The sequence below is a fragment of the Rhinatrema bivittatum genome, chromosome 3 (genome assembly GCF_901001135.1).
Source record: "Rhinatrema bivittatum chromosome 3, aRhiBiv1.1, whole genome shotgun sequence".
NCBI classification, from domain to species: domain Eukaryota; kingdom Metazoa; phylum Chordata; class Amphibia; order Gymnophiona; family Rhinatrematidae; genus Rhinatrema; species Rhinatrema bivittatum.
Genome location: NC_042617.1, coordinates 63,078,801 through 63,090,916, shown reverse-complemented (window position 1 = coordinate 63,090,916; position 12,116 = coordinate 63,078,801). Strand labels below are relative to the sequence as shown.

The 12,116-nt window shown below is 40.3% G+C and overlaps 1 protein-coding gene across 2 annotated transcripts in view; it reads right to left on the bottom strand.

Moving 5' to 3' along the window:
* MTA3 (metastasis associated 1 family member 3) overlaps positions 1-12,116 on the bottom strand; it is a 525,799-nt gene that overhangs the window by 201,347 nt on the left and 312,336 nt on the right. For both annotated transcript variants that reach the window (XM_029593316.1, XM_029593317.1), the window contains exon 14: positions 10,418-10,640. In XM_029593316.1, coding sequence (XP_029449176.1) covers positions 10,418-10,640 — 223 coding nt within the window. The remainder of the gene's footprint in view (positions 1-10,417; positions 10,641-12,116) is intronic.

Below are 12,116 nucleotides of genomic sequence, written 5' to 3'. Positions count from 1 at the left end.
TTCACCTCTTCTAGAACTCTCTTCTGGCCAGAGAATTCAGCTGAATACCAGGGTAATTTCTTAACTTTCCTCTTTCTCAAAATCTTCTTAATCAGGGCTACCTGCTCCAATCCTTGATTAACCAAATTATACTAAAAATTAACTAACCCCTCAATGGCCTCTTCCTCTAAATCTACCAAATGGTTTCCCAAAAGCTCTTCTATAAAATCTCCAAACTGACCCTAATTAATCTTCCTCAAAGAAATCAGGTTCCATATAATATTCTCTTTCCTAAATTCCATCCTAATTAAAGAATGATCCGGCCAGAAAACCCCTTTCTGTACCAAGAAATAATAGGTCATCTTGCTGCCAAGCCAAAAGGGACCCAAAAACGAAATCCAAAGTGTGACCTCACTCAATAGGCCTTAAATCTGGCCACTAGGGGTCACAGTTGTGCAATAACTTGGATTCCCTCCCTCTCAAGGGGCTGTCAACACTGCCTTCATAGCATCTTCAGCCTTGGCAGAGCTGTGAAGTAAAAGATCTGATTTTTACTCTCAGGTAAGGTTGTCTGCATACAATAGCACTGCCACTGAGCCAATCCTTCACAAATTATTTCTAGTGAGATATGACAACAAACCTGGCTTTAGGCATATAATCAAACTGATACATATACTGCTACTTGCAGCTAGGTTGGGACAAATTAAAAAAGAATGGATGATTAAGAGCTGGGAAAATCAAAAGTTGGAAAATATAGTATTGGCTGGAAACCAGTATGAACAAAATCTATAAACATGATCCTCATTTATATAAGCAATTACTAATCAGACCACTATGAACTGCCAAGAAATGTAACTCAGAGAAGCTTGCTCATCTAAAACAAAGGATTTGTGAATGAAAGGAAATCCAGTGAAGGCTTTGAACTCCTGTTCCCTCCTCTTTTGTTTCCATTCCATCTCCCCCTCCCCTACCTTCTGTGTTAACTCTATGCTCTTATCAACATAAGATCCTTGTATTAACAAGATATACATTACACTAATACTTTTCATATTTCATTGCAAATGCCCCTAAAGTAGGAGATCCCAACTGGTCTTAAATCATAAGTGTATGAACCATGTGACAGGCACACGAAGCTCCATGAACAACATAAGGACCACTGCAACAAGTATGACAAAGAAGATAATTTTCAAATACCTCGCATAGGCTAAAAGTCTGCAAGTACTCTTTACCCGCAGACTTTAGCCAGAATTTTCAGTGGATTTATACACATGAATCAGCTTTGAAAATTTATGGATGCACATGGAACCTCCTCATCCTCTTCCCCTGCTTGAGAAATGGAGTAAATCTGTGAGAGTGGATTTTCACGTATAATTTCAAAAATCCCTTGTGTCTGTAGCTTTTGGGTGGGAAGTCTGAGTGAACTGGTGGGGGTTTCATGGTAAACTGTTGGTGGGTCTAGGTGAACCTTGAAGGTCTGGGTGAAGTGGAGGAGGTATCAACAAACTGGTGAGTCCAAGTACCCACAAAATTATGCATTATCATAAGCAAAGGCTGAGGTAGATCTTTAAAAAGTACGCTGGATTTTATAAGATACATGTGTAGCCATGCGCATCTTATAAAATCCGGGGTCGGCGCGCGCAAGGCTGCGCAAAATCGGCAGCCTGCGTGCGCCGAGCCGCGCAGCCTGCCTCCGTTCCCTCCGAGGCCACTCCGAAATCGAAGCGGCCTCGGAGGGAACTTTCCTTCCGCGTCCCCCCACCTTCCCCTCCCTTCCCCTACCTAACCCACCCCCCGGCCCTACCTAAATCCCCCCCTCTACCTTTGCTGGGCAAGTTACGCCTGCTTGAAGCAGGCGTAATTTGCGCGTGCCGCCTCGCATCCCCTGGCACAGGCTGCAGTGCCGGGGGACTCGGGACCGCCCTCCCGGCCTGCCCCCAAACCGATGCCACGCCCCCTGGACACGCTCCCTCCCGCCCCTTTTATGAAGCCCCGGGACTTACGCACGCGCCGGCGGCCTATGCAAAATAGGTGCGCCGGCACGCAAGTGCCCTGCGCGCGTAAATCCGGGAGGATTTACGCGCGCAGGGCTTTTAAAATCTAGCCCTATGTGCATACTTCATAAAATACTTGCCTTTGCCTTTAATTTGTAAAATATACACACTTTTTTTTAAAAATAAAATGGGGAGAGAAAGTATACATTTTCCTGCATTACAAATTTACATGTGCATACTTTCGTGGCAGAAATATGTGGGTTTTTTTTATAAATTGGGCTGCTCCCATCACTGTGGGCCCTCCCATCACACAGTGATGGGAGGGCCCACAGTGATGGGAGGGCAAACATAGACAACAGTAGCTTAAGTCTATGTGGGCCCACTAATGCATGCATTTGATGCCTCGCACATACTTTTGAATATTGAGTTCATAAAATCAGGCTTTAAGCAAGTGCTTTTGAAAATTACCCCAAACAGTCCAAGCTGATATGTGTTATTTCTGTCAGGCACTAATTATGAGATGCTGTGGGGTAGATTTTCAAAGGGGTACGCATGTAAGATACGCGTGTACCCCCCGAAAACCTACCCCAAACCCCCCCTGTGCGTACCGAGCCTATTTTGCATAGGCTCGGCAGTGCGCACATAAGTCCCGGGGCTTTGCAAAGGGGGCATGTTGGGGGCGTGTCGGGTGGGTGGCACGAATTTCGGGGTGGGGCGGGAGGCATGTCGGGGGCGTGACGCCGGCCCGGGGGCGTGGTCGAGGCCTCCGAACCAGCCCCCGGGCCGGGTGATGGCACGCCAGCAGCCCGCTGGCATGCGCAGATTTACACCCTCTTTCGGCAGGCGTAAATCTGCCAACAAAGGTAGGGGGGGTTAGATAGGGCCGGGGGGGGGTGGAAGGAAAGTTCCCTCTGAGGCCGCTCCAATTTCGGAGCGGCCTCGGAGGGAACAGGCAGCGCGCGCCGGGCTCAGCACGCGCAGGTTGCACAAATGTGCACCCCCTTCCGCGCGCCGACCCCGGATTTTATAAGATACGCGCGGCTACGCATGTATCTTATAAAATCCAGCGTACTTTTGTTCGCGCCTGGTGCGCGAACAAAAGTACGCGCACGCGTAAATTTATAAAATCTACCCTTTTTTGTTATATACATTCATGACCTAATAAAATGAATTATTACAAAGGACAGCATATAACTTCTACAGAGAATCTATTAGAAACGACAACACAAAAATAATCTAGGACTTAATTTAGAAAAGGATTTTCCCATAAGTAAAAAAGGGAAAGTACTTGGCCTTACAACCCCCAGCCCTCCAAGACATGCTTAGATCATCTTTGGTCTAATTTTTTACCACAATTAAAGATACCTTGCAAGTTGAGATACTACTTATAAGGAAAGCATAAAGTTTACAAACGTATATGTTACTGAGTATACAAAAGTTTACACTATGTATAAAAGAGATCTTCCTGTTCCGTTTCTATCTGCCAAATTATTTCAAAAAGTGAATTTATTAAAATTTTAATATGCATCACAAACTTCCAAAGCATCTTATTTTCCCTAAGACTAATATGTCAACAAATATTTTGGGGAAATAATTATATTCTGGACAAAAGCCATGTTAAAAAAAAATATGCAAAAAGCCTGTAACAAGTTTTCTTGATCAATTTCAAAACATTATATCAATTTTCTACATATGTCGGACGTGAAAAAGTCCACAGAAAAGAATTACCAAATTCTTAAATTTAATAAGCCCAATTTTTAAAGAGCCCAAATTTTCTAAGTATAAGAAAATTATTCTTTGAAAATTAGCAAGACTGCATATACATTTGCATGGAGCAAGTGCACACATTTACACAAACTAATGAGCAGGTGTAAATGTTCACGCAAACATGCATATTTTCAAAAATCTAAAGAATGCATGTATATTATTTCTCTACCCTGACTTGCTCACTGGAATACCTTTTAGCAGCATGCAGTAAAGTATGCACACAATCGCTTCCGTGCGTACTTTTACACATATGACCCCCAGGAATTTTGAAAAGCCGCATTTTCTACATAAATACTTTTGTAAATTACCTCCATACTTTTAAGCAAAAGTCACAGAAAGTAAGTTTGAAAGGAAAATATAAATGTAACATACTACTGTAGCAATTTTCAAAAGCCCATCTACATCAAGTGTACTTAATGTGGGTAAAACCTAGTGATAATTCATTAGCATTTATTGTAGCAATTTTCAAAGGCTATTGAATTGTCACTAGGTTTTACCCACTTTAAGTGCACTTAATGCAAATTGAGCTTTTAAAAATTGCTATGGCAGTATGTTACATTTACATTTTCCTTTGAATATTACCCTGATACAGCACATTTGCAAAGGTTTTGCTTTCACAGTTTTACTGTGAATTTTGTTTCCTTTCAGATATTGGAAAAAAAATTTAACTGGGCAAAAGATGCACTCTTTCAAAACTGTACAAGAAAACTGACTTTCAAACTTTTTGCAGATTTTGCCATAAATGTAATCCTGGCCCATAATGTAAGATCAAATAAAAAAATATCAACAACAATCAGTCATACCTGTGGTGCTGTTTTGAAAGAAGTGCATATGAATACTGACTTTTTAAATAGCAAAAATTTATACAAATCACATATGCATATATGAATGTTTTGTGGGTTTTCTTTTTAAACTATTCTAAGCACTAAAACTAGGTTCCTTAGACTGGTCTTTATAGCTAAGAATTCATTTTGATCTCCCCTTCTATTAAGAATTTCATAACCAAAGCCACAAGTAATATTTAACAGTAAATGTTACTACAATGCTATGACTCAAAGATCTAAACAAATTCTGACTATTTCAGCAAATCTCATATTTTGACTCTACAAAAAATACTGAAACCAGTTTTCTTTAAAAACTGCTTACATTTAGGACAATTTGCAGTCTTGCAAAAAAAAAAAAAAAAAGCAAGAAGAAAATAGTTTCTTCCCTTCTTGACCATGTAAAAAAGTTACACATTTTAAAGCATGAACACCTGAATTTTGTAACAGGATATTCAATAAACTGTTTTAATTTAAGAACACCTATATAATCAGTGTTACACATCCACATGCATGCTCTTAATTTATCTCTGGGGCAGAAGGCAATAGCAAAGTATTTCTGAAGGAGGAATAAATAATAGTCCTATCAAAGCAGACTTCTCAAGCAAAATTAAAACCAATTAGGTGCAAAAGCTCAATAGCAGGAAGTGTACAATAGCAGACAGACACTAAGGTCTGACAGTTTTATAAGTGTTTTATTATGACCAGCAATAATCTATGGGTAAATATCTCATACAAAATGGAAAATTAGGCATAAAACTTTTGCTTCTGAGAAGAAAATTCACACAGCTTAAAAATAAGCACAGATAAAGGACTGATTAATCTCACCATATCAAATGCTTTGCCTTTGTTCTGCTCTTTCATTTACACAAATTCATCAAGAAGTTCTTAACTATTTTATTACCTAGTAAATTTGACCTCATAGAACATTTAGCAGTAGGTATATACAATACTTTAAACAAAATGAAACATAAGGGGGCAATTTTCAAAAGCATTTACACGCTGAAAATTGGGTTTTACGTGTGTAAGTGCACTTTATCTGTATAAGTGGGCTTTTGAAAATTGCTATGATATACGCTATTAAATTATCAATAGGTTTTATGTGCAAAAGTGCATTTTAAAGGGATAGTTTACAAAAAGATTTATGCACATAAAAGTAGCAAATCGTAGCAATTTTTAAAAGCTGATTTATGTACTTAATGTGCACATATGCACATAAAACCTATCGATAATTTAATAGCACATATCATAGCAATTTTCAAAAGCCCACTTGTGCACTTAAAGTGCTTTTACTTGCAAAATACCCAGTTTTAAGTGTGTAAATCCTTTTGAAAATGATCCCCTAAGCATAAATGGGCTTTTAAAAATTGCTATGATATATTCTACTTTATGCACATAAATCCTTACTCCTAAAAGTACGAAAAGTCTTCAGTAGAAAATGACAGTTCATATGCAGCGGACTGGGGTGGGCCACTGGGGCCCTGGCTCAACCAACTTTTTGTCCCACATGGCATCAACTAGGGAGCTTGGGGGAGCAGGGGCAGAGGTTGTTTTGTTTGCTCTCACAACCAAAAAGGTGTTCTGCTGACCCTGACGTAGATAAGACAAAACAAATGCAATCTGAATTTGTTACTGATATTAATTATTAATAATTATTTGCAAACAAAATCAATGTGCATCTAGGATACTGGGCAATGCAATGAAGAATAGGTGTTGAATGTGCTCTGCTTTTCACTTGAAAAACACTGAAATCCTGAATCATATACAAAGAGACACTGTCCCAACTTGATATACAGAAGCAAATACCTTTGCTTCCTATTTCTATAAAAGATAATAAAACTAGAGAAAACAAAAGTAATTCTACAAGGTAGATTTTTTAAAGTGATCTAACTGCTCAAGTACCATTAAGGTTCTAGATAAACCCGTTTGAAAACCACCAGACAGTTAAATTTAGCTACTCAAATTCTAAATGGCCAGGGAGGCATAGGCCAGTCAGGGAAACAACTTAGCCAGCTAACACTAATTTTCAGCATTAGTTGGCTAAGTTAGACAATTATCCCTGTGAGTAGGAATAACAGGCTTAAATGTAACTTGACAAGTTTTAGTTGGCTAGATCTGGCAAATTTTCAGTCACAACCTAGCAACTAGGTTGCTGCTGCAGCGTCATACAGATCTAGCCAGCTAAAACTTAACTGGCTAGAATGAAGCAGAACCTCCTATTGAAAATTGGTCCCTGTGTTTCAAAATGTCCTAATACAAAAGGAATCGAGCTACAAAATCAGACCCTCTGCTGGCTTTAAATATTGGTACCATTTTGTACCACGAGAAGGGGGAACTCCATGCTCAAAATTCAAGGCGATTTATTGTCCAGATGAAAGGCAGCTCCCCCTCAACTGAAGGCTAACTTTTAACCTCTAGCACACTATTGGGCCGATGCAGTAAGCGGTAATAGCGCGTGGAAAACGTGCTGCCAACCCCCCCGAAACTAATAGCGCCTGCAACATGCAAATGCATGTCGTCGATGGGCCTATTAGTTAGTTCCGTGCAATCCAGAAAGTAAAATGTGCAGCCAAGCTGCACATTTTACTCTCAGAAATTAACTCCTGCCAAAAGCAGGAGTTAATTTCGGCCAGCACCGGGCAAGTGTACAGTAAAGCAGAAAAAACTGCTTTTCTGTACACCCTCCGACTTAATATCATAGTGATATTAAGTCAGAGGGCCCAAAAATAAAAAAAATCATAAAAAAAAAAAATCTGCCCACGGCCTGCGGGTTGGAAGACAGACGCTCAATTTTGCCGGCGTCCATTTTCCGAACCCGTGGCTGTCAGCGGGTTCGACAACAGACGCTGGTAAAATTAAGTGTTGGCTGTCAAACCCGCTGTCAATAAGGAGGCGCTAGGGACGTGCTAGTGTCCCTAGCGCCTGCTTGTTACCATGGGCACGCGTCAAGAGAGTGGGCGCTCGCCTTGGAGCACCGGGTCTCCCGCGCATTTTACTGTATCGGCCCGTATGAAATGAACTCTCTTTAAGAGAGCACTTTATTCCTACTAAAAACCAAGCACTCAATGTCAAGCAGCTCCCTACTTCCAAAATAGGGAGGAATTTCTGAGATCCCTGCTTTAATTTTGTGCTAGCAGTAGCAGAGCATGCAATTTAAGATATGATAAAACATAGCCCACTAAAATCTAAAACTAAGTAACCAACATTACTATTTTTCTTGACTGGAAAATTAATTGCTTGATTTTGCAGTCTACATATATCATTTAATAATAAACAGTTTTTTGCATTGATTTTGAGACTTGCAAGTTTCCTACAATCTGTTTTTGCCATATAAATTAAAAAAAATTAAATTACAGACAATTCTGCAAACATGAGGGAAATAGAAATAATTTTAGTGTAATTAATAGATGTATATTTTGCCACTAAAAAGTAAAACAATATCTTCACAGCAAAATTGTTTAAGTCATTGGTTGCAATTTTGACAATGATTAACACATTGTGAGCCTCTGCAATGGAAGTCATTGGTTCCAGGAGAAACAAAGATATGCCAAAAGGTTAGCTTGTATTCTATTACCACAGTATACCCTCAGTATCAAGAAGTTAGAAATTTAAATCAACACTGTGTACCTACCAATCTATGTAGTCACTACATACAGCCTGTGTCATGACTTATGTCAGCAATGGAAGTGAAATGTAAAATTGCCACTGAGAGCGGCACCGGGCCGGTGTGCGGATGCTGCATATAAACTGGTGCTGTGCCCAGAGCCGGTGGGGGCGAGTCGGGCCGTGCCACTTACCACGTGCAACGCAGTGTCGGGCCAATCCAGGGTTTCCCTTGTGCTCTCGGTTTGAGAATGTTGGCCACGTTTGAACATATTGTGTGCGAACACGTCGCAGCTATGGCGTCGTGCCGGGAGTGTGAGGGTGGTAAGGGAGGGGGAGAGCCAATCAGGAGGCCGTGCGGAGAAGTCCCAGGGGGGGGGCGCAGAGCAATGCCAGGCAGCATGGGGCTGCCCCACTGGGGGCTTTTGAATAGGCAGGCGGTCTGAGGGGCGGGACTTGCCGCTTGGGGAGGCAGGTCTACGGGACACTGAACCCAAGCCGTCTATTATGCTCCTGCTCCCCGTGCTACAGGCTGTTTCTTCATTCCCACCCTTCCTCTTCCAGCACCTGCGTTTAGTGACCTTGTTAGCTTTTCCTGTATTTGGCGTTGTTTCAGATATTATGTTCCTGCATTGTCGCAGCTTTGGTGGGGGGTACCCGAGACGGGAGGGGGGGGGGTTTGTTTCTAATTGGAGGTAGTGCAGGGTATCACCGGTACACTGTACCTAGTCTGCTAGGAAATGTCTGCCGTCAGGGTCGGGCGGCCCTGGCTTGATGGCAGACCTGATGTCCTGCCCAAGTGGGCAGTTGCCTTGCTTGTGCGTGGGGGGCTGAACGGAAAACCCACGAGGAGTGAGAACCTCTCGTGAGGACAGGGCTTTGGCTTGGCAATGGCGAGCCTCAGAGTCCAGAGTGATGCACTGCCTGCCAAGTGACCGCTGGTTGGTCTCTCAGTTATGGCTCAGTTTCCAGAGAGTTTTATTGTATCATTTTTATAATAAAGCTGCGGCCTATTTCACCAAATCCTTGTCGCTCAGTTATTGTGTATGGTGTCCCAAGTGCGTATGGTCATTGTCTCCCGACACCATCACACCAACCTGGATGTGGCTGTCCAGTTTATATCTACATTGAGTTCCATCTAATCATTAATATCTGAAAGTGATATATTCTAATGACATGCACTGATCCAGTGTTTCTCAACCTTAGGCATCAAAAGTAGCTCTTCTGGATTCAAGGACTAGCTTACCTAAAATTTTTAAGCAGCACAAAACAACATGGACATAAACTTTACATTTTAAATGTATCAGAAAGCACATAATGCCATGGCTCACTGCTGAAATGCATCACCAAGACTGATTAATGCACTAATTCTATCACTGACAAAATTACTAAACCCAATCCCATGGTATAATTGATTATGAAAACAAATTAAAATATGTATGCATGCAGTTTATTTTGTCACTACATTGTTCACGGTATTATTATTATTATTTTTTTTTTTTAATAATTATATGCCTTATTGTTAAAGGGTTAACAAAAAATAACAAATTGACCATCACTGTATCCAGCTGAACACTCCCCCCTCCCCCCCCCCCCAAAGTGTCTTTTGTCTTGTAAAGGGACATAACATAAAAACGATAATACGAAAGAGTGCATGTGTGATTCAAGTTTCATAATGTGCAATACTAATAAATTATATCTTCCTTTCACAATTTAACTACCATATTTTTTGAAACATAATAAACGGGAAACAAAATGTTAATTATATCAAACTTTACAAACTGTATGGTTTGGTTTTTTTTTTTTTTTTTTTTCCAAAAGAGACAAAATGGGTACTACTTTAGCACACCAAGTGCGTACCATCTCTCATAAAAATAAAACCTGTCAATATGAAAGTTTCTCATAATATTGTTTTGTTATTTGTACATGCTGGTATTACAATAACTGAGCAGCATAACTGTGAATAAATTGCTAAACAATGAAATTAATATAACTGCAATATTCCTTTTTAGAACCAGCTTTTATTCTCACACTAGATTGAATTTCTTTTCCTGGGTGCTTGCATTACCACCTTAAATTACTGGTTTATACAATTGACATGATCAAACACACAATTTTAAAAAAATATGTATTTTAAAGAAAAGCCTATAAACAAAAATTGTTTATTGAAAAAAAAAAAAAAAAAAAAGAAAACAAATCACAGAACATGTTTCAAAGCACAGCACATAAAAAGCTAAGAATTTAAAAACATCTTACATTCTGCCCTAATGGCAGCACAGTTAATAGGGAGAAAGGGTCGTCTTGCTGCCTGCCGTAACCGCAGCGTGTTTTTGCAGACCTGACGGGCAAGTTTGGTCAGGCATGTCGTCTGAAGGAAGAAAGCCTGTCGCGTCTTCACTGCAGACTTTGGACTGCCAGTGTTACGGATGGGCATTGACTGGGAAGCCTGACGTGACATATGACTTCTTATACTGGAATCCTGAAAAAATAAAAATCACCACAAAAGGAAAATAGGTCCCATTAAAGTGATTATAAAAACAAAGAAAAACTACTTAAACTTAACACTGAAATAAAAACTGGTCTTGCAACCACTTCTTGAAATAAAGCAACCTGTCTTTAAAGGCACTTTAATGATAGACCAAATTATCTACGGCACATCTTTTGAAGACTATATGTGCTAAAGGGAGTCAATAAATAAGGTGAATTTTCATATACCATCAAAACAGTTTAATTTCACCTTATTGTATAATCTGTGAGAAAAAAAAAAAAAAGAAAATCTGGTACTCTACAAAAGAATAACATTCAAAAAATGGTTAAGTTAGCCAGATAAGTTATCAGGGATATAAAGTGGGATAAATGTCCCACTGAATATCCTTGGGTATAAACAGCCAGACAACTATGAAAGCTAATTGGCTAGGTTTGAATATCAGTTCGGTTTGAAAATTATCTGACAACATATTCCCAGATACCTTTATCTTAACTGGCTCCATTCAAATATAGCTAGTTAAGACGTGAAACAAAATTAAATTTAAAATTAAAAAAAAGAAAAAAGAAAACTTAGTGGACCTGCTGGCCTGAGCCTGAGCCATACCCTCCCCCTCCCCATCCCAACGATGGTCAATTCCCCTTCCCCTCCAGCCTCCTAAAATATTCCAAAAACATAATGGGCCCCAAACGCCTGAAAAACCTCTCTCTGACCCCCCTCAAATTTACTAAATAGAATTTGAAGTTGGCCTCCTCCTGAAGCCCACCCTTTTCCCCTCCCCGATAAACCCAAGCTGAACTGCCTCCCCCCCAAGCACCTTATCTCTGTGACTCTGCACCATGCGTCCATCTCCCGGCACGTCCGGCGTTGCTTTGACAGGAACACTAGTAGCTCATGCTACCAATGTTATTAAAGTTATGCTGAATGTGCCGGGAAATCGATGAATGTACTGCACTCCTGCTGGCAGTGAAAGAGAAGGGGGGCTTTAGAAAGCAGCCTACTTTCGAATTCTTTTTGCACATTTTTTTTGGAGGGGAGGTGGGGTGAAGGAGGGGAGGCTACAACATTTTTGGAATATTTTGGGGGCCTCTTTCACTGTAGTGGAGAGGTGGGAATTGGGCTGGTAGGCCTGCTAGGTTTTTTTGTTTGCGTGTTTTATTTTGAATTGCTATTTAACTAGTTTTTGATTTGCATATAGCCAATTAAGATAAAGTTATCTGGGAATATGCTCTTGGCTATGTTCAGATTTAGCCATATAACTTATTCAGCTAACTTTGAATATTGAAGTTAACCAGATAAGTATTTTTGGATTATTGGGTGCCCTTTTAAGGTGGGCTGCTTTAATTTAATTAAAGGGGAAAATTGTTCCTGGCCTTCTCTCTTGGGAGGGGCTGGTTATAGCAATTAAAAAGCAATAGGGCCAGTGAATCCCAATTAATCTGGGCCATTTGATTTTAGGTTTATCTGTGA